The 27400-nt window shown below is 37.2% G+C and overlaps 1 protein-coding gene across 2 annotated transcripts in view; it reads left to right on the plus strand.

Annotated features, from left to right (window-relative positions):
* SLC36A4 (solute carrier family 36 member 4) overlaps window positions 1-20796 on the plus strand; it is a 44875-nt gene extending 24079 nt beyond the window's left edge. For both annotated transcript variants that reach the window (XM_065936808.1, XM_065936809.1), the window contains 3 exons: window positions 341-510; window positions 11095-11264; window positions 16794-20796. In XM_065936808.1, the coding sequence (XP_065792880.1) occupies window positions 341-510; window positions 11095-11264; window positions 16794-17101 (648 nt within the window). In that variant the 3' untranslated portion in view covers window positions 17102-20796. The remainder of the gene's footprint in view (window positions 1-340; window positions 511-11094; window positions 11265-16793) is intronic.
* The last annotated feature ends 6604 nt before the right edge of the window (window positions 20797-27400 follow it).

The following is a 27400-nucleotide window of genomic DNA, read 5'->3' on the forward strand; positions in this document are numbered from 1 at the left end:
GTTGTAACACATGTACTTTGGTTGTGTAAAATGTTACTAAAGGAGAAATTGGTCAGGAGTATATGGGAGACTTCTGTTTATCTCTGCATCTTTTCTGTAAATCTAAAATTATTTCAAAGTAGAAAGTTTATTTTTTAAAAAACCTGACAGTTTTGCACATTAAGAGCTGATTTCAAATCTTTTTATTTTAGGAATTTAAAAAATCTGTAGTGTGAAAAAATATGTAATATTTAAAAAATACATCAAGGATTTTGTGTTGCATATACCATATAAATATTAATTTGGGCACCTATCAGACGGGGTGCTATATTGTTTTCATTTATTTGCATTCTCTTCTTAGGTCCTTCCACTGGAAAATCAAATGAAAGAATCAAAACGCTTCCCCCAAGCATTGAATATTGGCATGGGGATTGTCACAGCGCTGTATGTAACATTAGCTACTTTAGGATATATGTGTTTCCACGATGATATCAAAGGCAGCATAACTTTAAATCTTCCCCAAGATGTGTGGTAGGTAGACAAGAGTTTGTTAACCGAATTGGTATATTTTATAAATATAATTTACTAGTGTTCTATGATAAAAGTATATTTTTAGTTTTATGATTTAAACATTTAAAATTTTTACTGTGGTTTCTTTATTTGTGTAATCTAAATTTTTCATAATCTTCAGAGGAGGTCATCTGATTTTACAGATTTTTGTGGCATATTTTTAAAAGATGAAAAATTACAGGTTGTTCCAAATTTGGATAACAGGTGAAACATGAACTCTTTTAATAGAGACTCACTTTAATAAAAAATTTAATACTTATCCTTGCTGCCCAAAATCTAACATTCTGGGTTTCTGATAAAATCACATAACCCATCACTTATGGCCCTCAAGGTTTTAGTGGTCAGCTTTAATACTGCATGTGCCTCCATCCTTTCTGAACACAGGACACATTATACAGTTGACCGTAGAACAACAGGGTTTGAACTGCATGGGTCCACTTATATGGATTTTTTTCAATTAACATGTTAGAAAAATTTTTGAGATTCATGACAATTTGAAAAAACTCACAAACTACATAGCATAGAAATATAAAAAAGGTATGTCATGAATCTATAAAATATATGCAGCTGTACCTGTAACATACAAGATATGAGTTAATTGACTGTCAGTCAGGCTTCTAGTCAGTAGTAGGCTATTAGTAGCTAAGTTTGGGGGGAATCAGAAGTAATATGCAGGGTCAGACCCCAACCCCTGCACTGATCAAGGGTCAACTATAAATAGTGTGGTGCATCTTAATATTCTCTTTATTATTAGAACCATATTCTGCTAAATGAAGCAATATATAGAGTCTTTATCTTCTTCCAGAGATTGATCTTTGGAGATTTAATAAAGATATTGGCAGTGATTATGATGTAGACTCGCTCCCTTATTTATGAAATGGAAAGTAACTTCTTAGTTTTGATAAATGCAAAAAATAAATGCTGACCTAATACCATGCTGTTGGTATTTAGCTGTTGGTATGGAAGTCTGTGAAACCTTAAATTTAAATATTTTGATTGGCTTCCTGATGAGAGTGTGATTGCTATTCATTTGAATCCTGGGTCCTCAATGGAGTCCAGAATGTTATTAGAATAAATGTGTGCAGGGAACCACTTATGATAGAGAGGAATTACCTAGAGTGGTTTCCAGGTTGCACAAGTCTCATATATTGTGTGTTTATCTTTTTTTTTTAATTACAGTTTTCCTTTAGCTGTGATATATTTAGGAAGGCATTCCAAGGTGGAACCCTTTCAATGATATACATTTGTTTCAAGCTGGAGACCTGAGTAAAAACAAGACATGATTGTTTGGCCTTTATTCCATTAACCTATTTTATAGTTGATAATATAATTTTGTTTCCTTCAAAAGTGCTCCTTTTTTCTTTTTTGTAATAGTTTAATATGGAGTATAGACAAACAGCTTAATATAAGAGGATCAAGGCTAAGAATTATGGTAGTTTAGTTTCTCTTTCAAAGATAGTAAGTACCGTGTCTAGAATACAGAATAATACATTTCTCCACTTGGAGTAAAAGTTAGACTAAATCCTAAAAGCAAATTTATAAGTAAATTTGACAAGTACTATAAGAGGTAGCTGGGGAAACAGTCTCAGAATTCTCCCCTACCCTTATTCATGAACATATCTAAAGAAAGTCTTGAGGGGGACGATACCGAGGTGGCAATGGCTGCGTGTCAAGCTGAGACGCTCCTCTCCCCAGGGAGCCAGGGACCTGGTGAAGTAGCGGTGGACACAAACCTGCTGGTCCGGAGTCGACGGTGAGAGAGTGAAAGAAGGAAAGAGGCTAATATTCCCTGGGTTACGCAGCCAGCTTCCATGCTCCAGGGAATCAGCCAGAAATAGAGAGAGAGAAACAAAGAAAGAAAGACAGACACGGGGACCAAAGCTCTGATGGAGCAAAGGTGTTTTGATCAACATGGCGTGAGCATATATATTGTAGTTATTCTCAGCAAAGATAAAGATAAAAATTCCAGACTTACAAAACACTAGGTGATCCCTGTTAAAGAGAGAAGAGTGTACTTATCACCATAATGAGAAACTAACAAAGGAAATGCCTGGATTCCTCCGCCCTGGGAAAGGTGTGAATAATCCCTGGATATTCAGGAATCAATAAGGGCCACAGGTGTTCTGACAGATCCGTGACAGCACACGGGAAGCCTCCTGTAAGTGCTTCCTGACGGGAAGGAACGCTTCTGGTTTCACAGCTAAACCTCAGGGGGGTGTTCCTGTTCCTGCAGTAGCCCTAATCAATCCTTCCCTTTTTCTGCGTCCACTTCCCACCTTTGCCTAGTTCCCTAATTGCTCTGGTTCCCCAGTTAGAATGGAACTCATTATAATCCTTAAATAAAAACAGGCTATCAAATAAAACAACTCTCCACTTTCAGCTTGTGACTATTTTTTTAGTCGACAAGATCATAGTTTCTATTAGGGAAAGCCTTGTTAGACACCTGCTTTTTATTTAGAAGAGGGGAGCCTTGTATCCTTGGAAACAAAAATCTGTTAAAAACAGGAAAGCAAGTCAGGATACTCCCCTTTAGAGAACTGCTGTTGAGTAACACATCCTTGTGGAGACATGCCTTTTGTGACCTACAGTCTATTTCTTTATGGTCTGCATCTGTGTGTGCGTGCTAAGTTGCTTCAGTCATGTCCGACTCTTAGTGACCCCATGGACTATAGTTCACCAGGCTTCTCTGTCCCTGAAATTCTCCAGGAAAGAATACTGACTGGAGTGTGTTGTCATACCCTTCCTTCTCCAGGGGATCTTCCCAACCTAGTGATCAAACCCCAGTCTCTTACATCTCCTGCATTGGGAAGCAAGTTCTCTGTGAGCGATACTGGAGAGGACACGCTTGTCTTTTATAATGATAATCTTCCAAAATGAGAAGTTTAGACTAGGATAATCATGAGGTTATCTCAGAGATTACTTTCTTGAATTGCTATGTATGAGTCCCTTCTTCCCTCCCCTCCCTGTGCTTCAGGCAATAGGCCGAGCAGTTTAGGGAATGTGTAATGTACTCTTTATTGTCTGGATATTGATCTTGGAGAGGCAGCAGTGAGCGAAGACTCTTAGTTCCCTACCCAGAAATTGAACCTGGGTAGCCTGGCCTGGGTAGCCTGGATGAAGCTAGCCACTAGATCAGCAAGGGTTAGAGGCTAGAAGCTCTTGCTCCCATTGAAGTGCATTTCTCAAGGAGGCAAAAGCTGTGACAAGAGACACAAAGTTTGTTATTAGACACACAGCACAATCACAAGTGTGAGAGCCCAGTGGAGAAAGTCTGTGTAGCTGAGACAGAAGTGAGGTAGAGATGCACACCCAGAGGGAAGCGGTGAGGTGTCCCCCTTGGCTAGGAGGAGCCCTGCAAAGAGGCCGTTAAGGCATTCATACAGGGCAGTTCTTCTGGGTCTTTGTTTACTTTGGGCCAGTTATCTGATTTCTTTTTCCACATCTGACCTACCCTAGGACCCTCCCCCATGTGCTTGTGCAACACCATGGACTGTAGCCCGCCTATCCTGGGCCGGAATCCATTTTCCAGTGTGGATTCCAGCCCAGATCACTATAAGGCAGCCTTGGCATCACATACTGTGGGGGGTGCCCCCTCCTTTGACCCCAGGAGCTTTTGTGCACATGTTCAGTGTCTCCCTCGCCCCGAGGACGGGAAACATGAGACCTCTTGAGCCTTTACTCAAACAGGGTGTAGCCCCTTCTGTTTCTGCCATGCCTGTTATCTTAAGGTGTCCACAGAAGACATAGCCTGGCTCTTTTCCCTGTTTCTGTTGTTATTTCTATTTCATAGTGCAAAGAGGAGGCTGGTTGTAAATACATGATCTGGAGCCCCCCATCTGCTATCTCAGGAAATACAAACGGGAGGCTAGCTGTAGTGTGTCCAGCCTGAAGCCCTTTTTTTTTTTTTTTTGGTCCCAAGAATCGTAAGCAGGAGCCCACCTAATTCCTGCCTCAGATATGAAAGCCAGTGACTGTCACAGGAGCCTAGGGAACCCAACTACCAGCCATGAGAAACTCTAAAGGGCTTTTGATGCCATGTTGACTTAAAGTCTCAGAGTTCATGTGGGGTATTCCTACAAGAAAAGGTTAAATTAGAGAGCAGCCCCAGAATAAAGCAAGTATGGATTAGAGAGGCTCCAAGTTATTAATTACTTACTACTTTCAGTCTTAGTGAGGTATCATCTTTTAAAACTAGTTATGAGTGCTATTGTTCAATGTAGTGCATTGAGCTTTTGAAGTAAAGGATATATTTTAAAGATGATAATAAAGTAAATTGGGCTTCCCCGATGACTCAGGGGTTAAAGAACCTCCTGCAATGCAGAAGACACAGGAGACAGGGGTTCGATCCTTGGGTTGGCAAGATCCCTTGGAGGAGGAAATGGCAACCGACTCCAGTGTTCTTGGAGCCTGGCAGGCTACAGTCCCTGGAGCCTCACAGAATCGGACATGACTGAGCGACTAAACAATCAGATAAATTCATGGTTCTGAGCTAGAACATGAGCACCTTGAGGCAGAAACCCTGCACCTCTGGGTTTTTGATGCATCTCCATAATATAGCACATTACTCAGCACTTAGTAAATGTTCATTAATTAGTATTCTAGGTATAAAAGCATTTCCCTTTTAACTGCTAATCTTAATTGAATGATGTTTTGGCAGTGTTTTTACAGGATTTCCACTAGAGTAACCCAAAGAGCAGACATTCTTGTCCTAAGAGATATCAAGGATATATTAAGTTTTCAGATAAACAGACATTGAGAAGCAGTAAAGTGACTTCTTCCATCTCACACATGGAATCCTTTTGAAGCACCCATTGGATGGGGAAAATTCAAACAGGAGAGAAGCCTGTAACAACAGGGAAGATGTGGAGTAGATATTTTAATTTATTTAGATAAGTGAACTGGGACTTCATGTTCCCCACAAAACAGAAGAAATTTTAAGTCTGAGCGCCTGTTTGTAGCATAGGAGGTTGAATATTCTGGAAATATAGCTGACAGTAGCAGATAATCAAGTTGTCTTAATTGATCCTACCAGAAAATCTGGGAGTTGACCTCTGAGGAATTTGTTACCTAAGATGAAAATATTTAGGCAAGAATGGACTCACCACGGGGCACAGTAAATAAAGATGTAGAGAAATATGAGGAAACAGGATAAAGATTTGTATATTCTGAACTATTTCTTCCTTTCTCACCCTCAGAAATTCTTAATGATATTCTTCCAATATTAAAATTGCCTATATCTAGGAATCCTGGCTGAAATGACCTCTGCCTTTCCTTTCCTCTGCTTGCCTTCTTTTTTCATCACAGTAAATATTATTAAAGTAAAAATGAAGGACATCTATCAAATTCATCTGTCATCTAACGGATATTTACTGTATGTGTTTTATGTACTTGGAACTACTCCCAAGCACGAGAGATACAGCAGCGAACAGATAACAACGTCCTCCTCATAATGCTTGCATTCTAGGGAATGATCCTCAAATGCCCAGCTGTTTACAGCAGTCAGTGTAGTGATGAATACTAGATGACACTTGTTAGGCGTCTTTGTTGCTGTTGTTGAGTTGCTCAGTCGTGTCTGACTCTTTGTGACACCATGGACTGCAGCACGCCAGGCTTCCCGGTCCTTCACCGTCTCCTGGAGCTTGCACAAACTCATGTCCATTGAGTTGGTGATGCCAAAGCCAACCATTGCATCACTAAATAAATAAATAGTTAGTTGTTCTATTTATTTATTTTTAGTTTAGAATGAGGTGAGTTTCTTGGTAAGGACTGTAGCTATTTCTCAAAAAGACTTCTTGACAGAGCTTAACCCTCAAGATTCTTGAGGATCATGAAAAGTCCAAGGGGGAAAGTGAATTGTTAAATTATTTCCGAGAGTAGCTTCTGTTTTCAACCTTGAGAGAATGAGTCAGCCTCTTATTTCCCAGATTAGCTTAAAAAAATTAAGGTATTCATATCTGTAAATGTAGGTTAAATATTGATCTGTTAGCCAATATGGGGAAAAGAAGAGAAAGCTTGTAATTTTTGAACTCTCATGTTTTCAAAACTTATATTTTCACTGGAACATTTAGTCATTTTTCTCCCCTATTATCTGATTCTATATATTAACTGCAAAGTAGATATTAAAAAAAAAAAAATATATATATATATAACTGGTCTTTACTAAGGTATTACATTTCTTAGCTATCAGTATAACCGACTTTGTTTTCAAGCAAGAGTCATCTTCTTTTTGAAGTATTTGTATTTGTGATATTGATTAAATGTAGTTTCAAAGAATTACTATTCACACCCATTTTTGATCATTAATATTAATTTAACTAATGTTTAATAAGTGTCTATCCCCTTCTAAGTGCATGAATGGTTATACAGAGAATAGAACCTATGTTCTGACTTTCAAGAACTTTGACACTGAGTTTTAAATACCTTTTAAGTTGTTCTATATGTTATTTAAAAGTTGTTTTATGTTGTTGAAAACACATTAAAAAACTCATACAAGTTGGGTTTATTTCAGGGATGCAAGGATTCTTCAATGTATGCAAATCAATCAGTGTGATACACCATATTAACAAATTGAAAGATAAAAACCATATGATAATCTCAATAGATGCAGAAAAATCCTTTGACAAAATTCAGCACCCATTTATAATTAAAACTCTTTAAAAAATGGGCATGGAAGGAACATACCTCAACATAGTAAAGGCCATATATGATAAGCCCACAGCAAATATTCTCAGTGGTGAAAAGCTGAAATCATTCCCCGTAAGATCAGGAACAAGACAAGGGTGTCCACTTTCACCACTGTTATTCAACATAGTTCTGAAGTCCTAGCTATAGCAATCAGAAAAGAAAAATAAAAGGAATCCAGATCTGAAAAGAAGTAAAGCTCTCACGGTTTGCAGATGACATGATACATACATAGAAAACCCTAAAGATAGTATCAGAAAATTTCTAGAGCTAATCAGTGAATTTAGCAAAGTTTCAGGATATAAAATCAATACACAGAAATTGCTTGAATTTCTATATACTACCAATGAAAAATCAGAGAAATTAAGAAGTCAATCCCTTCATTCACCGCTGTAACAAAAAGAATAAAATATCTAGGAATAAACTTACCTAAGAAGACAAAAGAACTGTACACAGAGATGTACACATGATGAAAGAAGTCAAAGATGACATAAACAGATATTCCATGTTCCTGGGTAGGAAGAATCAATATTGTGAAAATGACTATACTGCCAAATGTAATATACAGATTCAGTGCAATACCTATCAAATTACCAATGGCATTTTTCACAGAACTAGAACAAAAATTTTCAAAATTCATATGGAAACATAAAAGGCCCTGAATAGCCAAAGCAGTCTTGAGAAAGAAGAATTGAGCTGGAGGAATCAACCTTCCTGACTTCAGATTATGCTACAAAGCTACAGTCATCTAGACAGTGTGGTACTGGCACAAAAACAGAAATACAGACCAATGGAGCAAGATAGAAAGCCCAGAAATGAACCCATGCACCTCTGGGTACCTTATCTTTGACAAAGGAGGCAAGAATATACAATGGGGCAAAGATAGCCTCTTCAATAAATGGTGCTGGGAAAACTGGACAGCTACATGTAAAAGAATGAAATTAGAACACTTCCTAGCACCATACACAAAGATAAACTCAAAATGGATTAAAGATCTAAATGTAAGACCAGAAACTATAAGACTCTAGAGGAAAACATAGGCAGAACACTTGATGACATAAATCAAACCAAGATGCCCTATGACCCACCTCCTAGAGTAATGGAAATAAAAACAAAAGTAAACAAGTGGGAGCTGATTCAACTTAAAGGCTTTTGCACAGCAAAGGAAAGTATAAACAAGATGAAAAGACAGCCCTCAGAATGGGAGAAAATAATAGCAAATGAAACAACTGACAAAGGATTAATTTCCAAAATATACAAGTGGCTCATACAACTCAATACCAGAAAAACAAACAACCCAATCAAAAAGTGGGAAAAAGACCTAAACAGACATTTCTCCAAAGAAGACATACAGATGGCTAACAAACATGTGAAAAGCTACTCAATATCACTCATTATTAATGAGAAATGCAAATCAAAACTACAATGAGATATCACCTCACACCAGTCAGAATGGCCATCATCAAAAAGTCTACAAACAACAAATGCTGGAGAAGGTGTGGAGGAAAGGGAACTCTGTTGCACTGTTGGTGGGAATGTAAATTGATACAGTCAATGTGGGAGACGGTATGGAGATTCCTTAAAAAACTAGGAATAAAACCACCATATGACCCAGCATTCCCACTCCTAGGCATAAGCCCTGAGGAAACCAAAATTGAAAGAGACACATGGACCCCGATGTTCACAGGAGCACTATGTACAATAGTTAGAACGTGGAAGCAACCTAGATGTCCATCAACAGATGAATAGATAAAGAAGTTGTGGTACACATGCACAGTGGAATATTACTCAGCCCTAAAAAGGAACGCATTTGAGTCAGTTCTAATGAGGTGGATTAACCTAGAGCCTATTACACAGAGTGGAGTAAGTCAGAAAGAGAAAGAGAAAGATTGTATACTAACACATTTATATGGAATCTAGAACAATGGTACCAATGAATTTTTTTGCAAGGCAGCAGTGGAGAAACAAACATAGAAAACACACTATGGACGCGGGGAGAGGGGAGGAGAGGGTGAGATGTATGGAGAGTAACATGTAAACTTACATTATCGTCTGCAAAATAGATAGCCTATGGGAGTTTACTGTGTGTCTCAGGAAACTCAAACAGGGGCTCTGTATTAACCTAGAGGGGTGTGATGGGAAGGGAGATGGGAGGGAGCTTCAAGAGGGAGGGGACATATGTACACCTATGGCTGATTCATGTTGCTGTTTAACAGAAAGCAAAAAAAAAATCTGTAAAGCAGTTATCCTTCAATTAAAAAAATAAATGAAAAATAAAAGGTTTATGTTGTTGTATATCCTCAAGACAAATCCCTGTCACTTTAAGCAAGTTTTTTTATCCTTTTGAGAGACAGTTTACTCTTCATTTCTAAAACTATTAGTATATATGGCCAATATTAGTACATATAGACAATTACCACAGATACATGTGTAAAATCAAAATGAGAACAAAGGTTGATAAACATGTAGGAAAGTTGAATATAGAAAAATAGAGTGCTTGAAATTATAGATACGAAATATAGAAATTAGGGGGTTCTTGAAACAAACAAAAAAATGGAATAGTTGATGACTGTATAAAAAAAGAAAAAAAGAAAAGACTGTATGTAGTGCTTCTCTTTAGCACTCTGATTTCTGTATTACTCTCTGATGGATTCTTAGCAAATATGCCAGCTTCTAAAAAGATACTGACCGTTTTATTTCCCATTTTTACTCTGGGTAGCATCAAATGATAGTACCTACATATAATTAATGTTACTGAGTGGTGTTAATAATAACCAGATTCTTAACCTATATAATTTGTTTTATACCAATTAGAAAAGCTATTAACCTATATGTGTAATGATATATTTTTAGATATATTGTTAATCATATTTTAAAAACATGTAAGTTAAAAGATAATTAGAAAAAGGACTGTAGTAATAAACTGATAAGAATATTCAATTCTCCACAATTATGTATCAAAGTATATGAAGCAGGAGTCTTTTGTTATTTTGTACATTCAAATAGCTTGACTATTTATGTCTAAACTTTAAACATTAAGGTGAGAAATATATCTTGAGGTCTTTTTAATAGTAAGTTTGTAGCCCTAAGGTCTTCCTTCTTTCCTTAATTTTGCTGTTTGTAGTATTTTCAAATCCGTTTCCACTCAGCTTTCTTCCTTCCTCCTTCACTCCTAGGATGAATACATTATAGAAGGAGACGTAATCAAATTCCTTCTTGCTTGGCAGCTGTTTAGGAAAACTGTTTATAATCTTGACATATCAGTGATAGGATATCACTAATAGGATATCACTGATATCCTGATATCACTGATAGGATATCACAGTATTTGTCTTTTTCTGCCTGGCTTATTCACTTAGCATAATGCCTGTCTTGTTTTTGCTCATGCACGTTGTCATAATATAAATCTAACTTTCTTTTATTTTGGTTATTTTCATTTTATTTCTTTTATTTTTATTATGACTTAGATAAACAGAGAATAGATTGGTGTTTGCCAGGGGCTGGTAGATGGGGGAAAAGAGAACAGTTTTGGTAAAAGGATACAAGCTTTCAGTTAAAAGATGAATAAGGTCTAAGCATCTAATGTATAATGTGGTGACTGTAGTTGATATTACTATATTGCATGATTGAAGTATGCTGAGAGAGTAGAATCAGTGTTCTCACCAAAACAGAGAAAAATAGGCAAATACATGAGGTGATGGATGTGTTTGTTAATTAATTCCATATGTGGGAATTCTTTAACAGTGTATATGTATATCATATCATCATGTTGTAGATTTTAAATGTCTTATAATTTCATTGGTTAGTTAAATGTCAGTAAAGCTAGAAATAAAAGATTGACTAAATTTTGAAAATTTTTAACAGGTTATATCAATCAGTGAAAATTCTGTATTCCTTCGGCATCTTTGTGACATATTCAATTCAGTTCTATGTTCCAGCAGAGATAATTATCCCTGTGATCACATCCAGATTTCATCCTAAATGGAAGCAAATCTATGAATTTGTAATAAGGTCCTTCTTGGTTACTATTACTTGTAAGTATCACTGCATACTTATAATGATTTTTATTGTTGAATTTCTTCTAATGAAGCTACTTAAAGTATATTTTTTATATTTTTGAAATAATTTTGTTCACCTAACTGGATACATTTTGGTTTAAAATTCTGTTATTCTACTGATATAGAAGAAAATCATAAATCAGATCCTATCACACTTAAAACAAGTAACCAAATTTTTATTTTCAAAATAATATCACTCATGATTGAAATATAAGTATATTTAAATTAGATGCATAAGTGACCCTTTATATCATTGACAACATTTTGCTTTGGCTTTCTAGTTTTCCTGAGGTTTTTTATATCTGCTAACTTTTGTGTGTTTAACAGTTCAACTCTCCATGACTACCTGTACAAATGGGTTTTGTTCTGTTTTACTCTTTAACAATTTCAGTGGCTTATTTTACTTATTATTTTTAGGAGTGTGTATAATCTCTTCTTATTGTTTGATATTATAAAATGCCCCCACAAGGTAGAATTAATCATGGAGACTCATGGAGAGGGGCCTTTAGTTTGGTGTAGCGCTGTCACGGTGACCCGACGGTTCAAAACTCAGGCCTCCCACTTCCTTGCTGGGTCTTTAGTTAAGTTACAAACCATCTTTGAGTCCTTCTTTTCTCAACTATGAAATGAAGATAAGACATTTAAAAATATGAACAAAGTGGTTAGAAGTTGCTGTTAATACTATCATTATTGTCACCACTTTTATTATAATTGCAAACAGAAAGATGATTGCCACATTGACCTATCTAATAGGATTGCCTAGGATGATACCAAGGACGAGATGACTGGTGACTGGGGGACAAGCAACTTTGGAAATTCTAGAGAAGATTTAAGTAACTATCTTAGCCCACTTGAGGTTAGAGAATGGTAGAACTAGAAATTCTGAGCAACTCTGTAAATTGCATTGAGCACCTTGGGGTGGAGCTTATGCCTAGATTTAAAGAATTGGGTGTATTATATTTTGTTCAAAGAAACAGCAAAGCTGAGCAAAGTAGATAAAGTAGATAAGACTTACTTTTCAAAGCAATTATTTAAATGAAATATGTCAACTATATAAGGGAAATCACATTGAAGAATGAAGTCAGTAAACCCATACTCCAATGACTAATGAAACACCCAGGAGGAAAAAATTATTTTAAAACGTTTTAGAATATTCTTTACACATTACTTTTATTGACATTTTGACAGCTGTACTAAATAAAAAGACTTATTTCAGGCAAAGTCCTTTTATCAGGAGATGTAAGGCAGTTCTATTCTGAATGCATATCTCCTTTTAAGGTTACCTACTGAATTTTAATGACTTCACCCATTTCTGCACATTGGCTGCTGTCATGTTGAGCTTTCTGTCTGCTGTGGTCCAGACCAGACTGCACCTTTGCCACCAGGAGTTTATTCCCACAAGCCAGGGCTTTTCTTCAAGGGCTGAGGACGTAGCACCGAGAGTTGCAGTCTTCTTTGTTGCTTCTTTCTTTTAGTTACAAATGGAGAAGCCTGTTTAACCATATGTGAGTGCTATATTTTCAGCATGCTTTGGACACAGAGAACACAGACTGTGTCATATTCCCTTCTACTTCACTGAGACACATCGCTGGACACTGACCTTCATTTAAGTCTTTGGCAGGTCCTTCCAGGTTAAAGTCAACCGGTGTTCATGACAGGGCTGTTTTGTATCAGTTATCCAGAGCACTGGAAAAGGTCCTGGGGCGGACTCTGCTGATGGGCGTGTGGAGAGCTGGGGGGACCTTGTCCTGACTGTCGAGCAGGTTGTGCGGCACCAGCAGGGGTAGTGGAGGCCCCACTGGGTTTGCGCGTTTCAGGCCCCATCGTCCTTTCCAGGTGCGGAGTCCACATCTGTAGGACAGATCTGCAAAGTATGGGGCTCATCAGCTTGGGTTATATTAGTTATGTCCCGGTCTCCATTTAGTATTGAATCGCCGTTTCACAGCATCTTTTCATGGAATCAAAAGCTTGAAAGGGTGGGTCAGGCTCTTCCTGCACGTTCCCTGTAGACCCTTACCTGCTAGGTAGGCATTCCATAGGTAAGGGAGAAGAGTGACTGGAAACTGGCCAGAGGCCACCTTGGACTGCAATAAATGCCTTTTATTTTAAAGGTAAGCCTGTAAAAAGCTGCTAGATTTTGATTTCAGACCAGTATTTTGATTCCCTGTTTGAATTGAACCTGCAAAATATGTTAAATACTGTTTATTTCTGTTATTGTTTAGTTCATTGATCCTTTTACTGTTTCTAGTTGGAAAAGCCCTTGGATTTGAGAGTATGCTTTCTTCTTTAGTAAACTATGACTACATAAAGCATAAATCTTTGGTAGTTTGTAGAATACTAAGAAGATATACCAGAATCATTTAAGTTAGTTGTCACAGTAGCTGAAAATAAGTACCATTCTGTGCTCTAGTATTCTGTCTTAGAGTCAGTAGGTATATGGAGAGGATCATTCACTGTTTGTGCAATTTAAATTTGTGTTCTGCAACTAGTGAAAGCCTGGGTGCAGCAATGAAGACCCAGTGCAACCAAAACTGAAATAAGTTTTAAAAAAGATTTACATGCTAGAGTGTTGTTGATGTTATAATATCAAGCATTTTAGTTTTTCTCTGATATATCTTTTACCATTAAGATGCAAGAAAATGGACCTTTTTTCCATGACTTTTTTTTCCACGTCAGGGGCAACTTTGTACTGTAAGGCTACACTCTTTTCCTCTATAATACAGTTTTTGGAAATACTGAATAAGATTAATTAGTACTTACTAGATATATTCATAATAACTGTCTGTAAATGACAAAGGGCAGCCTATTTATAGTAATCCTGTAGTGAATATTTGTAATTTGTAGTGAACAAACTATCCTTATCTAAGCTATCCTTTGACTTACTATTTTTGTGATTTTTGAGTTCTTCTATGTCAGATTTGCCTAAAGTATATATGTTTCACTTTCTTCTCTACTAACATTATCAAATAACATTTCAAGCCATTTTTACTAGCAAATATATATTGGTTATATAACATGTAAAGAATGACTGTCTAACTGATAAATTTCATGATTTAAAAGCATTTGGTAGACAGAATTTTAGTCTGAATGAATAAATTCTAAAATACTATAGTGCTTCTCCAGATGCTTTTCCAACAATACTTCACTTGATTAACTCATAACAACTTGGCCTATTGGAAAACATTAATAACAAAAAATAGACTCCAAAATGAAAGGCTCTTTAGATGACAAGGTGGTAGTCATGTTGGTCTGGTTGTCCTTTTAAATACTGCCATCTACTGTAAGTGTTTTATCACAAAATGGATAAAAGCCAGTGAGTTTTGAAACGTTCTGTTGTGATTGAGAGTTATGCTTTATACTTCCCTTGAGAGAAATGTTAAAATAGTGTAGCATACATCCATTAAACAAGGATTCACTTTATAAAGTATTTCTAGTTTAGAGTTCCAGCTTCACATTCAGTTATTTTACTTAGGAAGATTTGTTGTACTTCAGTCTTGTAGAAGTGCAGCTACGTTTATGATTTCAAAATAATTTTTTTAGGATTTTGGTTTTCATAATAATGAAAATAAAAAGTGGTAAATAGTAGTGTGTGGTTCTAAGAAATGTGGTGGTTCCAAATTAATGCCACATCTTCCTGGAAAACATGGAGAGGTGCAAAGAGAATACAGGGAGGGAAAAAACCACAAACTAACAATTAAGAAGTAAAGAAACCAGTAGACCAGAAACTCGAAACTTAATTACAAAGAGCGTGAGTTAAATTTATACACACACACCCCACAGAAAGTTCAGTAAGAGGAAAAAAAAGCAAAGGAAAGTAACCTTAGAAATAGAAGGATGATGAAGATTAGTGAGACAACTGATAGCTTTTGAAGACAAGGAAAGGAGCACCAACACATGCGTAATCAGAGTCCTCAGAGCCGGCACTGTGGTTACGTAGTCGTCTTTGGAGGCGGTGGTGATAGAGTTGTCACAGCTTGCATGCCAGCAAACTTAGCTGTTATTTCTGGTGGCAGCTCCAACCCTTCACAAATCATTCACTGAACTACTTAAGGACAATTCAGACAAAGACTATATCTCAATTTTTGCAAACCTTCAGTTGATACCTTTTGCTAAGATAAAGATAAGATTAAAAAAGTGCTGGATCAAAACTTGCAGAAAACTTGTCAATAGCTTGGCATAAAATCCTGCTGACAATCATGGTGCATAATTTTTTTTTAACTTTCCATTTTGAAATAGCTTCGAGAAGCTGTACAAGAAAGTAGAATTACCATAAACCCTTTACTGTTTCCTCTAATGTTAACAGCTTACGTACCACAATACAACTGTTAAAGCCAGGAAATTAACATCGATAAAATGCTGCTAACTCATTTATAGACCTCATTTTTATTTCACCAGTTTTTCCACTGTTACCCTTTTTCTGATCCAGGAACCAATTCAAGGTCCCACTTGAATTTAGTTGTCAAGTCTACTTGGTCTCCCCCAGTCTTGAGTTATCTTTTTTTGTCTTCATTTACCTTGACATCTTTGAAGTGTCAGTGATTTTGTAGAATTTCCTTCCGTGTAGATTTGTGTGATGCTTTCTTATGACTAGGGTGAAGTCAAGCATCTTTAACAAGAACTCCACAGGTGATGGTTTGCTCTTCTCAGTCCATCACGTTACGGCTTAGGACTGGTGATGTTAACTTTGATCACTTAGTTAAGGTGGTATCTGTCAGATGTCTCCACAGTAAAGGTACTCTTTTTTTTTCCCTTTATGAGTTTTTTATAGGGGTATTTCCTGTTCTTATACGGTTAGTGTTATAAAGTGTAAAGTGTTAGTCGCTCAGTCGTGTCCAACTCTTTGCAACCCCATAGACTATAGCCTGCCAGTCTCCTCCATCCATTGGATTTTCCAGGCAAGAATGCTGGAGTGAGTTGCCATTTCCTTCTCCAGGGGATTTTCTGACCCAGGGATCCAACCCAGGTCTCCGGCATTGCAGGCAGATTCTTTGTTGTCTGAATCTTTTGCCCATTAATTTTAGGATCTTTCATTGACTTTTCCTGCAACAGTTATTACTGTGGTGTTTACTTAATAATTTTGTTTCCATGGTTTCTTCTATTTTGGTTAATTGGAATTCTAATGTAAGAAATACTTATCTCTTCTCTTTGATTTAACCATTTGTTTATACCATATCAGCCAAGATTTTGTGCTTTGTAGAATGAGCTATATGGCAGAATAATGAAAATGCATTCTTTACCCAAAACTTCATAGCAAAAATTAAAAGTTGTTAATGTAAGAAAGCCTATTGATAAGTCAAAGTCTGAGAAACATCACTCAATGTTTTGGCTTCTTTCTTTGTTTTCATTTTTAGCTGAGAACAAAACATGACAGATGCTTCCACAAGCAATAGTCTCGTAGTGCCTACTTGCATCAGTTAATCTTAATGTATTGAAAGTATCTGCAGTTAGTATTTACATAAGTATTAGATATTTACACAAAGAAAATTTGTGTTTTCAATTTTCTAGGTGCCGGCGCGATCCTCATTCCTCGTTTAGACATTGTGATCTCCTTCGTCGGAGCTGTGAGCAGCAGCACGCTGGCCCTGATCCTGCCGCCTCTGGTTGAAATTCTCACCTTCTCTAAGGAGCGCTACAGTATATGGATGGTCCTGAAGAACGTTTCCATCGTGTTCACTGGAGTCGTTGGTTTCTTATTAGGGACATATGTAACTGTTGAAGAAATTATTTATCCTACTCCCAAAGCTATCACTAGCACTCCACACGGTCCCTCTTTAAATTTGAATTCGACATGTTTTATATCGGGTTTGAAGTAGTAGGAGCAGAGATATGAGTCTCCAGTTTGGAAATGATTTAAGAACCACTAGGACATTGGCAGTACTGATAAGCTACAACGTATTTCTTGATTTTAGGTATTAACAGCAATTTCAAAAGTTTTAGTTTTGAAAATTGAAAAAAATTAAAATGTTAAAGAATTAAAGGAATACTCTATTACTTGTCTTTCAGTCAGAAATGATTCAACCAAGATTCTGTCTTTTACCTCCATGCTACTCTCTTGTCACCTGGTTGAGGAGAGAACAGAGTTTCAACATTAAGAGAATTAAAGAAGAAGGTATAGGTAACTAAAATCTGACCACCCTGATGAATTTCAAAGTATACTTCATGTTAGTATAGAAATATCTCAATTGTGTTTTTATTAGAGAGCCAGATACTTAGGTTTACCCTTTTAAAGTTTAGAAAACCCTCATTAGCCATGATGTAAGCATCAGAAAATCCCCCAAACAAAAAAATCAAGAGGGCCTGTGCAAGAGTCTGACTTAGTGTTTCAACCAGATTTGAAGGAGACTTTAAAGGTTGTGCAGTACAAATTCGCTTGTTTTTTTACCTGCAGAAATAGATACCCAGGATGGTTAAAGTTAACTTGGTCAAGACCACTCAGCTTGAGATCGAGAGAACCTGATCTTCAGATCCCTGGTCCAGGATTTTTTAATCTTTCACGTCACATCCTAGAAAAAGAATAAATTATGTTCAGTTCAACTTTAGTGTTAAGTCGGTTTAGTATGCTGTTTGCCAAGTGCATGTGACCTGCTCAGACAGTCGGGGAGCTCTGAGAAGCCTGCAGCGCAGCCGTGGGGCGGAAGCAGCGCTTTAATGAACCAGCAGAAACCCCCTGCTGGCTAGCTTTTGGCAGGTAGAGAGTGCCCAGCTGTCCTTCGTGGGGCTTTAGCTCTCCTCACTGTTTCTTCCTTCCTAGGTTTGTAGGTACTATCTTTCCTAATGACAAAAAAATAGATAACCTGGCGTGATACAGGACCTGTGCCCTCTTTCTGGCCCTATGGCCTTCCTCATCAGAGCCTTCTATTGCTCTGCATGGGCAAAATAAAAGAAAGCTTCAAGCCTAGGAAAAATCGAGACAATGATGAACTGTTAAATACTGACAGCTCCAGGCTTCCTCCAGAGAAATGCATTTTTTTCTATTCCTCCATATTTTTCAAGCCCAGGTATTAACCAAAACAAAGAATCTCAGTGGTCATGGAAGATGAAAATGGTTAAATTTAAAATTGAGAATCTTGATTTTTTTTTAATCATAATTTAAAACTCAGTGAATTTTTTAGTCAGGTTGGTGAAAGATACCACCAAGATCACTGCAGTGTATATTTTCTCTATTTTTGTATGTAAATGTCAGTTCAAGTATTTTTTACTTACATCATAGAGTCAAGCATAATCCTAAAGGTATATCAGAAACTTTGTTTTGGTACAAATTCATCAGCATCAAACTTTAAAAAAAATTTTGCATCAAGAATCACCAATAATTATTTATGACACATTTATGTCAAATCTGTTATGTTGAACCTTTAGTCATGTTGGAAAAATGTGAAAGAAATTATAGGGAAAATAATTGCCATTGAAGCTAATGTTATGTAATCTTGAACATAAGAGTAAACTAGATATTTTTTTTAAGATACGTAACTTGGTATAAAGTGACTTGAAAACTATTATTTAATTCAAAGCACTATTAGATTTTTTTGTCAGCTGTCTCAGATAATATTTCTAGTCTGTGTGATATTTTATTTTTGTAGTTTTGCCTTGTTTATTTTCTTTATGAAATTTATCAATTTTAGTGAAATATCAAATGGTTGATCATAGCAATATATAAATTTTAATTTCAGTGAACAAATGTTGAGTATATTTTCAGAGTAAAGTTGAAATGCAGAAAGGAAGAGCAGGAGAATAGTTTTAGTTCCTAACAAGAAACACTTATGTAGATGTAAATGCACTCTATATAAGGATTTTTGATGATTTATTTCATTTGCAAAAAAAAATCAGGCAATATTTTTCCTTTGAAAATTATTTTTAATGAGTCATAACATTTTCCGAATGTTATTACAGAAGATACTTTGATCAAACCAGCTATTGATTGTATTTGGGGACCTGGAAAAATGAGAGTGATTGCACCTATCAAATTTTTTATCCAGTATCTTTGGTCCATTGCATTCTGGGTAAAATGACTTCAGCGTTTCATCTGTCACCACAGTCAAACACCTTTAGAAAGCCAGCCAGGTGTCTTATGAGCTTTACTACTGGAATGGGGAAGAGAAAGGAAAACTTTATTCACCTCTGAAAACCTCAGAGCTAAGCCTCTGTTAACAGAGTTAACCTCTGTTCCTTTCCAGCCGAAAGGGTTTCTCCAGTTTCAGAGTCAGCTTATCAAAACACTGGCTCTCAGACCTTTCTTTCTTTTTTATCAAAGGATCTGCTTTTCCCTGAATGGCATGGTTTCTCCACAAGTGAAGAAATAAGACCTAGTTTTTTTTAAAGACCAGTTTGTATAGTGTTACCAAATGAAAAATGTACTATGTTAGCAAACGCCACATTATGTTTTAATTCTGTCCTCTGGATTCTCCTCTGTTGAAATGATTTCTGCCTCTTATCTGTGTGATGCACTTAACATTTTTGTAAGTGTTTTATGCAATATGCATGTTGTAAATGTCCTAACGTGGCCTGATTTCATTCAGTATTTTTGTAGTAGTTGTAGAAAAGCTCTCCAGCTGTAAAGTGGTATACAGATACTAATTGGGGTATTAATTGGCGTTCTACATCAGTGACATGTCCAGCTGTGGGCATGTTTTACTCTAGCTTACCTGCTCATCTCCTCTGGGGCTGGCATGCCAGAGGTCAGAACAGCAGCTGAGAAGTGCGTTTGTTTACTGATAATATGTATCCCCTCATTTCTTCATTTGAAAGGGAGAAGATACACGACAGAACTAATAGAAGTAATAAATAAAATTATTTAACTGATACCAGTGGCTCAATGAATATTTTCTGTTGAGAAAATAACTTGGTAAAAACAAAGGCAATGCTATAAAATTAGTTTTTTAGAATGAGTATTTTAATCTTTTTGTCTCAGTTAGCTCCCCTTCATAAAACAGTTTGAGAGACTTTGATCTAAAAGGTATAACAAGATACTTCCTAACATTAAACGGCTGACTGTAATAACACTTTGGCAGTATGGTTAACCATAATTAATCTTATTCACGCAACTGGTGCTCACTAGGCTAAACACCGTTCTCAAAGTTGCTGGTTCTGACCTAGGAGATAAAAAAACATGCCTTAGAAATGTTATTATTGCCCTATTACAAAATGAAATGACAAATCACTCTCATCCTTAAAATTATATATCAAGGTTACCTAGTTCTGATGTATCCACATATATACATTCCAGTAGTCTGTGTTTTATACTAATATAAATTTGCCATTTAAATTGGATCCTGAAAGATCACCCTGAAAATGATTCCTTTAGAGTTTTCTTGATAACAAATAGGAAAACACATGCTTATACCGTGAATAAATTAAGCTGTGGAGTTTCGTTTCTCAAAATGATGTTGTTTGTTTGAGTGAAAACTACATATCAGTGCACTTGAGTCAATTCTATTTCTTTTAACTTATTTTTCTTTATAGTATGAAAAAATGTCTTAAAAAGTACTGTAACTTCTGAATTTTCAATAAAATATTATTTTGCTTGCAAAATATTGCCTTTTTAAAATAAATTTGTCTTTTAGAAGGTTAAATGACACAAATGTCATAAACTACAAAGGGCACTAGTGTATTCTACTGTAACATTTTAATCAGTCTTTGAGGTTAATTCCTTGTCATGTGACCTTCCACAATGGGAGCTGCTGTTATGCCCCTCTGAGATATAAAAACCGAGGTTGACTGAAAATGAAAGGTCATACTTGAAACAGTGACCTGAACTTCCTGCAAAGTAAATGCTGGGAGGGCAGTCTGCCAGCGCTGCAGTCATGCCATCATTTCCATTCTCTCAAGGTCAAGACTGCACCAGTCACACGTTTTCCTTGCAGTATGCCAATCCCAAATCAAAGACCATAAAGGTATTTACACCTTGACAGCAGTAGTTCTGCTCTTGTGAACTTAAGAAAAGGACATCTCAGCCCAGGTTGGATGCATGAGACAAGTGCTCGGGCCTGGTGCACTGGGAAGTCCCAGAGGGATCGGGTAGAGAGGGAGGTGGGAGGGGGGATCGGGATGGGGAATACATGTAAATCCATGGCTGATTCAAGTCAGTGTATGACAAAAACCACTACAATATTGTAAAGTAATTAGCCTCCAACTAATAAAAAAAAAAAAAGAAAAGAAAAGGGCATCTCATAGTTCATCAGATGAGAAAGACTCTATACCTAAAGGTGCATTGGGAGCCTCATATGTAATAGTGAACAGCTGAAAACAACCTAAGTATTCAACACTAAGGAAATCATAAATTGTGATGTTTTAGCCTACAGTACAATAGAGATCACATTATTCTACTAATGTTGTACTGAAGATTGGTAATTTGGTAAAGAATAAGTACAAAGAGTTAACTTTTTAACTGTAGCTCTATTAAAACATGCTTTTGGACCAAGACAGGAAGATGAGCAGGACGTAAACCATGGTGCTGAGAAAGATGAGTTTTACATTTTACTGCTTTTAAGTGAGTAGTTAAAAGAAGGCAGTGAGAGACATAAGATTTTGAGAGAGGAACAGGGAATTTATAAAGCTTTAGTGGTAGCACATGCTTTTGTTAAAAAAAATAGGCGGAACATAAAGACCAAAGAAAAAAATGAACCAAACAAAAATTACAGGATGTGGATAGGAGTGGGTACATAAGAGAGATGTAAATTCAATGAAAAGCCCTATGGAATACTTGTTGAAGGAAAAAAGCTATGATCACTTTGTAAAATTAACTTTAGGGTTTTTTTTTAAATATAAAGAGTTTAGTGTTTGTTCTTAACAGATAAGCACATTCTCTCAAAATTTTACGTCCAGATGGGTGGAGCTCACATTTCAAGGGGTCCACAGACCCAAGGGGAAAGAATTCTTGGAAGAGGTGCATTGGTTTTTGAAGTATGGGTTTGGTTCAAAGTTTCCGCATGGTGGTGGGTTTGTTTGCAATGGTATGGAGGTCTTTGGTTGTCACCATTTCCTGAAGCCGTGAAGTACAGGTTGACACGGTAGGAGACGATACAATGCTTCTCAAATGAGACCTAACATATTAATCTTGCCTAGGAATTTGGGAGTAACTTCCCCATCCTCTGTCCTGGATCTAGATCTGGCCTACAGGATGAGGACTGGACGCTGACCATCCAACCAGGACTGTGTGGAGAGGAACAGTGTGCTGGGTGTGGGTTGAGGCTGAGCAGGTCTTGAGTAGAACAAGAAAGTGCTGGAAAAAGTGAGCAGTGCAGAAGCAAGCTTCTTCGGATCACAGGCCTACGGTGCCCTATGTATTTTTATAGCTTCAGCAGCTTGTAACACTCCTCTCGGGCACAGAGTAGGTGCTCAAAACACTGAGCTTGTGACTCCCCTGTCGTAAATCTTTTCTCCTTCCCCAACCTCAGCTGTGTGAAGACCAAGGCCTCCCTCCCTATCTCAGCCTCCAGGTTCCAGCAGCACCAGCTGCACCAGCCCCACATCACACACCAGCTGGTTTTAATCGGCATGACCATCATGTCTTCATGCTGAAATACTTTCTACTTCCTCCTCCACTGTTTGCTGGCCAAGACCTGGTTATTCTTAAGATTCAACTTAGGCGTCTTCTACCAGGAAGCCTTCCCGTTTATCCTCTCCTCCACCCAGAACGAGCTGTGCACTCTTTCCTTCACACTAGAAAGCGATCTTAGGTTTACTATCCCATTTTGCACACTGGGGTAATTCAGTTTCTGGGTCTGTCTCTCCATTAAATTGGGAGTTCTATGAGCATGCCATATGTGTGTGTGTGTGTGTGTGTGTATGTATGTGTGTGTGTGTAGACGATTTTGTCAGCTGTGTTCAGTACTAGAAACCTGTCATCAGGAACATTGGAGATGCTAAAAAAATATTTGTTAAATAAATGATAAGGAAAATCATTCATTTAACAGAATAAAAAGGAAAAGCCCATATTAGAGTTCTAGCGTTTAATAAAATCTTTGAGTGCAGGGGGGCCAAGTCATATTTTTGTACTGACTTCCAGCCCCGTGTGTATTTATTGAATGACTGTGGCCAACTCTCTTTTTCACTTTGTATGTGAGCTCAACAGATGTCTTACAAAACATCCTCTGAATGAGTCAGGCCTTAAACACATATTCAGGAAATTCTGGTAATTAATGTAAAGTCCTTAAGAAGGAAAAGACTGAAAACCCTCCTTTGCAAACATTTATGTTTTCATGCTTTATATAAGCAAATTGTTTTGTAGAAAAAAATCAAAGGTTATACTTTTTTTTTTCATTTATTTTTGTTAGTTGGAGGCTAATTACTTTACAATATTGCAGTTGGTTTTGTCATACATTGACATGAATCAGCCATGGATTTACATGTATTCCCCATCCCGATCCCCCCTCCCACCTCCCTCTCTACCCGATCCCTCTGGGTTTTCCCAGTGCACCAGGCCCGAGCACTTGTCTCACGCATCCAACCTGGGCTGGTGATCTGTTTCACTATAGATAATATACATGTTTCGATGCTGTTCTCTCGAAACATCCCACCCTCGCCTTCTCCCACAGAGTCCAAAAGTCTGTTCTGTACTTCTGTGTCTCTTCTTCTGTTTTGCATATAGGGTTATTGTTACCATCTTTCTAAATTCCGTATATATGTGTTAGTATGCTGTAATGCTCTTTATCTTTCTGACTTACTTCACTCTGTATAATGGGCTCCAGTTTCATCCATCTCATTAGAACTGATGATACTTTTTTATTTATCATATAAAAAATATATATGACCTAGAATGCAAATGTCCATTTCTGCCTAAAAGGAAGTGTGTGTCTAAAGTGTAATGTCTAGTCCTGATATCTGAGGGTATTTTCCTGAACTTTTGATGCTCAAGGGATCTCTGGTGGTAAGAGTCACACATCTAGATGTTTGGAATCTTCTCTGCAGGGGTGAATACTCTCTGGCTGTTCTGGGCAGCTCTGTCTGTGCTCTGTGCTCGGTCACACCTGACTCTTTGCGATCCCGTGAATGGTAGCCTGCCAGGCTCCTCTGTTCATAGAATTTTTCAGGCAAGAACACTGGAGAGGATTGCCACTTCCTACTCTAGAGGATCTTCCAGGGATAGAACCCGCGGCTCTTGGATCTTCTGCATTGGCAGGTGGATTCTTTACCACTAGCACCTCCTGGGAAGTCCTCTCTGAGAAGCTTCCTCTTGTCAAAGTGCATCACTCTATATGAAGAAATGAACCTCAGTGCAGGGAAGAATGAGAACCTATCTGTGTGGGAAGAGTGACTGCCTAAATGATTATTGTGTAAGAATAGCTAGAAATGAAAATGAAATTAAGAAGAATAGAAATTATATCTGGAAATTGGTATTAGTTTAACTGAAAAATCACTTGCTCCAGTACATTTTGTTTAACGAGGCTTTGCCCAAGTGTATTATTAGCACATAAAGCAGAGAGTGCTCTGTGGCAATGAGTGACCATAGTCATACCTTTCAGCATAAAACATATGAATTTTGCCACTGGAAAAATACAAGAGACATCAAACTATACTCCTCTTGGAAAAAAATGGATCTGGGTTATCTTTTTCCTATATACTGCTAACTCTGGCCACCCAATGTTAATAATCAAATGTTAATGTCAAAATCTATATCAAAAAACATTGCTGGAAAACAGTATGGAGGTTTCTCCACAAAAACTAAAAACTGAACTACCATTATGAGCCAGCAATTCCACTCCTGGATCTATATCTGAAAAAAAATGAAAACACTAACTCAAAAAGACACATGTACCACATTGTTCATAGCATCATTATTTACAATGCTGCTGTGAACCTAAGTGTCCATCAACAGATGAATGGAAAAAGACGTGGTGTATATATATACAATGGACTGTTGTTCAGCCTTAAAAAAGAAGGAAATCCTGCCACTTGCAGCAACTGGAGACCAAACTAGCGGTTCCCAGTGGGGAGAGGAAACGGGTCAGGGTCAATATAGGGATAGGAGAGTAAGAGGTACAAACTATTAGGTATAAAATACGCTACAAGGGTATAGTGTACAACATGGGGGAATATAGCCAATATTTTGTAATCAACTGTAAATGGAGTATAAGTTCTAAAAATTGTGAATCATTATATTGTATACCTTTAAAGTATACAATATTGTTCATCAACTATACTTCAATACAAATTACAAATTTAAAAATTTACAAAAAGATCACTGCTGGAAATGGCATAGTGTCAGTGGTAGAAGATGCTCATCAAACGGTATGCCTCAGCATTTCACTTTTCAGCCACTGCAGTGGAGTATTTACACGAAGGAAGTACTTGATGAGTTAGTGATACCGTAATACAGAAAAGCCAAAGCACAGGAGAAGAGATGTTTTAATTAATTTATTTTTTTTAAATTATTTTTATTAGTTGGAGGCTAATTACTTCACAACATTGCAGTGGGTTTTGTCATACATTGACATGAATCAGCCATGGAGTTACATGTATTCCCCATCCAGATCCAGAGATGTTTTAATTTAAAGTTTATTTTGGAGCCAGTATAGAGACTGGTGATGTATTGTGCGCAATTCTGACAAGGGCCCAGATTCTCACAAGAATAGAATACTGATCCCTAAATAAATGTAAACCCATGTACTGCTTGGTTTTCAGAGGTTAATTAACAATCTGTGGTAACAGAGCCTCCTGATTGCAATTTTATGTTTAAGGAAATAGTGAAAATTATAACTACCATCAAATTGCAGCTATTGAATATCCACTTTTCGAGCACATTCTGCCAAGAAATGGGCAGTGAATGTAAAACACTGCTTTTCATCACTGAGGAATGCTGGGTGGCAGAGAGAAATGTGCTCCTAGGAGCTGTAAAATCAGGGATGTGACATTCCTTATTGAAATTAATAATGTCAATAACACGATTTCTATCATTTCAAATGCACAGTGCATCTCAGCAGTATCTTCAGTTATCCTAACAATCCTGAACTCAGCACAGGAGAAAGAAACTTTTCCCAGTTTTCCACAGTGAGGATAAGGTGTCAGAATTAAAACAAAACAAGACAAAACAAAACAAGCTAGGGTAAAAATGCTCCAGTCACTAGGAAATTGATTCAGTCCCGATATTTGATGATTTTCTTTCTCATTAGAGAAAACAAGACAGTGAAATCTTGGCTATGCTTAAAAACCACATCAAGATGCAGCAATTAAATGGAAACAATTGCTTGACAGAATGAAATTTAACCAGGGTAGATTGAGAATTCATTTGTCACTATCCTCAAGTAAATTCAAACTGCCACATTTCGATTTAATTGTGGACTTAAGAATTTTCAAGGTACTACTTATCAAATCTTTCCATTAATTTTGGGTCCATGTTTGACTTGAGTGGGCTTCCCCAGCAGCTCAGCAGTAAAGAATCCGCCTGCCAATGCAGGAGACACAGGTTCTATCCCTGGGTAGGGAAGATCCCCTAGAGAAGGAAATGGCAATCCACTCCAGTATTCTTGCCTGGGAAATCCCACAGAGAGAGGAGCCTAGCAGTCCCAAAAGAGTCAGACACAACTGAGTGACTAAACAATAAACAGTATTTGACTTGAATATCCAGATTTATCAGGTGGAGTCATCAAGCACTTACATTCCCAACCATCTATAACTGTCATTTTAGCCTCTGATTTAATAACAGTAAGAGACAGGAAAGAAGCATAATGCTTGTAGAACCTAATGCTTGAATTATTGAGACAAAAGTGAAAAGGTTAGCAATGAGATCATGTCTCTTCCACAGACATGAAACAATTATTTTTGCCATTAATATTATGTTCCATTTTTATAACTTAAGTACTTATTGTGTCTCTTTCTATTCACTTAAAATAATGGTCCCTGAGAACAAAGAGCAAACCACAGGGTGGTTTGGGAATAACAAGCATCTGAGAAATGCTGGTGAGAGATAGCTATGGAACGAATGGCTGAGGGAGTTCTGTAGGCTGCTCAAGAGCTGACGGTAATGAAAGTACACTCCTAAGTGACTTGTCCTGGTTGTGACCATGGAAAATTGGGAATAAGTGTTGAAAACTGGTGCAGCAGGAAATGGCGACCCACTCCAGTATTCTTGCCTAGAAAATCCCATGGACAGAGGAGCCTGGCAGGCTGTGGTCCTTGGG

Source organism: Muntiacus reevesi, chromosome 5 (assembly GCF_963930625.1).
Source record: "Muntiacus reevesi chromosome 5, mMunRee1.1, whole genome shotgun sequence".
Taxonomy (NCBI): Eukaryota; Metazoa; Chordata; class Mammalia; order Artiodactyla; family Cervidae; genus Muntiacus; species Muntiacus reevesi.